This window comes from Penaeus chinensis, chromosome 22 (assembly GCF_019202785.1).
Source record: "Penaeus chinensis breed Huanghai No. 1 chromosome 22, ASM1920278v2, whole genome shotgun sequence".
NCBI lineage: Eukaryota > Metazoa > Arthropoda > Malacostraca > Decapoda > Penaeidae > Penaeus > Penaeus chinensis.
The window spans coordinates 4,446,915-4,450,514 of NC_061840.1; the positions used below are offsets into that span (position 1 = coordinate 4,446,915).

The 3,600-nt window shown below is 30.9% G+C and overlaps 1 protein-coding gene across 3 annotated transcripts in view; it reads right to left on the minus strand.

Annotated features, from left to right (window-relative positions):
* Positions 1–1,612, minus strand: part of LOC125036915 (tRNA (cytosine(72)-C(5))-methyltransferase NSUN6-like) — a 3,183-nt gene extending 1,571 nt beyond the window's left edge. The window contains exons 1-2 of one of the 3 annotated variants that reach the window (XM_047629871.1): positions 1,572–1,612; positions 1–96 (exon numbers count right to left, since the gene is read on the minus strand). The exon at positions 1–96 is cut by the window's left edge and continues 1,571 nt beyond it. In XM_047629871.1, coding sequence (XP_047485827.1) covers positions 1–89 — 89 coding nt within the window. In that variant the 5' untranslated portion in view covers positions 90–96; positions 1,572–1,612. The other 2 variants (XM_047629872.1, XM_047629873.1) reach the window with 2 other exon arrangements.
* Positions 1,613–3,600: the final 1,988 nt, after the last annotated feature.

Sequence of the window (3,600 nt, forward strand, 5' to 3'; positions counted from 1 at the left end):
CTGCGTAACTTCATTAAGAAATCTGTAACCTCTGTTAGCAGAGGATTGAAAGTACCAGGAGTAAGAGTTGATTGTGTGTCAGTCTCCATGTTATGTCTATAGAAAGAAAGAAAAAAAATTATCAATGTATTCTCCAAAATGCAAAAAATTGCTGACAGTAGCAAAATAACAGCATTAGTTAACCTGTTTAATGGACTGACTGTATATAAAAAAAATGGTTTAGTGTCATATGTACTCGGCAGGATAGAGTACAGTACACTGAATACTGTACTGCAGAAATTACTACTATTGTATTAAATGGGCAAATATAAATCAAATCCAAGAATATAACTTATTTATCCTGAAGACAAGTTCAGTTTAGGAATGAATTAATAACTTGGATATGTATGGCAGATTAAATATGGTTATATCCAGATGAAAGCTAATATCAAAAACATTCTACTCGTATTATATAAATGTTTAGTTACACTCTAGTTATATATTAATTATTTGCTTACTTCAGGATGGGCCTTAGCACGAATCCCTAAAAGGGCTCTTGCTAAACTTACATCAACCATGTAAGAATACATTATGTGTATCTATAATGACATTGGAACTTAAATAATTGGTATCAAAATAATTGATAGAGAGGTAATAATAAATTAAATTATAATTTAGTTATAAATGATGATACTAATATATGTAATTACTAAAAGGGTTTTATCTAAACCGTTCAATGTGTTTAACAATTGCAAACATACAGGTCTATTTTTTCTACTTCTATTCATGAAGTAACTTCTACATCATTACTGTCATTATCATTATGTAAACTTAGGAGTAACAGTAACAGTAGAATTAATAATTAGTATTATTTCACAGCTATTACTTCCAATATCAGTATGATGTTTAACTGTAATATAATTGCTGATATTTTTATAATTTTCATTAAAGTCATCATTATTTATGAATCAATGTATTCCAATTACTATCTTTATTACCAATTATCATCATCCTTTATCACTACCTGTCTTCAACTTGTCTTTATATTTATTCTACCTTTAATCATGGATAATAAATTCATTACACATTCCTGATTATTTTTTTACCAATCTAAGTGATTACCTTTCAATTATTTGCTTTATGTTATTCATAAATTCGGTTAAACAGGTATAATCTAAATAATTTTAGATAGTAAAACTCTGCTGCCCTTTCAGATATAGGCAACAATAACACCTTCAAAATGTGCATTTCAAGAACATAATGTTTCGATCAATTACTTGAGCCAAGTATCTACACTAATTACTTATAAGGCAAATCTTACCAACACACCCATGCATGTTGTTATGCAAGAGATATAATTGCATATCGGTTACACTTCTTGCACTGAGAAGGTATTCAGTCTCATTTACGTACCGTATCTAAATGAACTCTAGTGAACTTTGGATCCGTTCATTTAACACTTTCAAGTATATTTTGGCAAGATAAAACTTAAGACGTCGATTAAGGAACCACAATCTTGCCAGAATTATACATGGTGGAGAATAAACAATAACACTTTATTCTGAAATATGTAATTCAGAAACTTTTCATACCTTGCTAGTGTGAATTTGGGATCTTGTGTCTGTTTTGTTGTTTTACTAAAGGGATCTTGAGTACAATATAAAAACTGCAGGGCAAACACGTGAGGAAATAAGTATCAGGCAGATGTATATGCATATATATTTTTTTCTATTATTCTTAACAGGATTATGTTTTTTATAAGTAATTGGCAGATTTAAGTTTTATAGACACTCTCCCTTTATTAGCTGTAATTTTATTAAGTTCACTATTATTTGTATTCTAATTCTTGTTATTTATTTAGCCTGCAAATATTGATAATATAAGCTTTTACTTTATGAGTCGGTTCCGTATTGATTAGTTTTTCCCGTATTATGTATATAGAATATCCATTGGTCCATATGGAAGTTCTAGATAATGGAACCATATTCTTTATGCATATAATGTCTCTCGTATCTTCAAATTAGTGTATCGTTTGAATTATTTCAATATGGCAATGACATACAAAAAATGGAATAAACTTATATATGTATATGCTGTATATGAATTTTATGTATATGAACTAAATATTAGCTCTTTAATTCTGATTTAAATAATTATATTCATAAGTCTAAATTCTGAACTTTGCCCTTTCATGATGCTTTCTCTCACTCACTCACTCACTCATATATGGATGGGTTACGGTATGCCTAGATGGAGGCCCCTTTGGAAAGCTTGAGGGCAGACAATAACTATTTAACTGATGGCGCCGCCTAGTTTACATGTTTTCACGGGAGCCAGGAGACCTTTTGAGGCCAAAATTCAATTATGAACAGTAGCCGGAGTAATAGAATGGGAGGGGACGCAGCAAGGTGCTTTTTCATATTAATTTCAGTCCATCTAGACATCTTGGGCATTGATCCTCAGCATGTAAATAACGTAAAGGTTAAACAAATGTGGTGGAATAAAAAAAAATGTCTGGTGCGACGGGTAAAGTGAGGAGGATGAGAAAGCACCGGGGAAGTGGTAGAAATTGGAGAATTGACAATGGCAAAAGAATATGACCCGAAGAGAAAGAAGGTAGAGATCGGGTGGTAATGGGTAGGGGGACGAGGTGCTTGGGGAGATGGGAGAGGAGCGAATGAAGGCATTAAAATAGGTAGTGAAAAAAAAATGGCGTGCTTCTTGTCCGGCCTGGCATAAAGCGAGACCAAAGTATGAATCTGGGAACTGCAACTCGAACTTGCAGGTAGGGCAGCTCCTATAAAATGCCATACGTGCCCAAGTTACTGCTCCCCAGAATTGGGTCCCATGGCGTATTGCTGAGCGGGCCCCGCAATTCAGTACCATGATAGGGTGCGGGGGCACTCGCAAACCGGATTATTAAATTACTAAGGCGACTTCTGCGCGGACTGCTTGGTACACCTGATGCATTCCGGGCGCTGCTGTTGGTGCGCCTAGTGCGGACTGAATCACGATTTACGGCCATATTCATATTCAGTATTTCGGGAACGATAGTGTCAAATGTCATTCAGACGCACATGTTCTCTCTCATATACATATGTACATTATTTATATATAGTTTTATATATATATATATATATGTATACATTTTTATATATATTTATATATATAAATATATATATATTTATATATATAAATATATATATAAATATATATATTTGTATAAATATATAAATATATGTATTTATATATATATATAAATATATGTATTTATATATATATATATAAATATATGTATTTATATATATATATATAAATATATGTATTTTTATATATATATATAAATATGTATTTATATATATATATATATATATATATAAATATATGTATTTATATATATATATATATATACACATATATATATATATATATATATATATATAGTTAAATGCAAGTTCATTTACACACATATTGGAGTGGGTCATTAATATATGGTAATTTGTGTAATTTCTGATATCTAATGCATCAGGCAGTACAAACCTCACTAAATGGTGATTTGGTGTTATTTGCAACATATAAGAATGTATGGGCATTATAATACATTTTAATTAGCATTTGAAA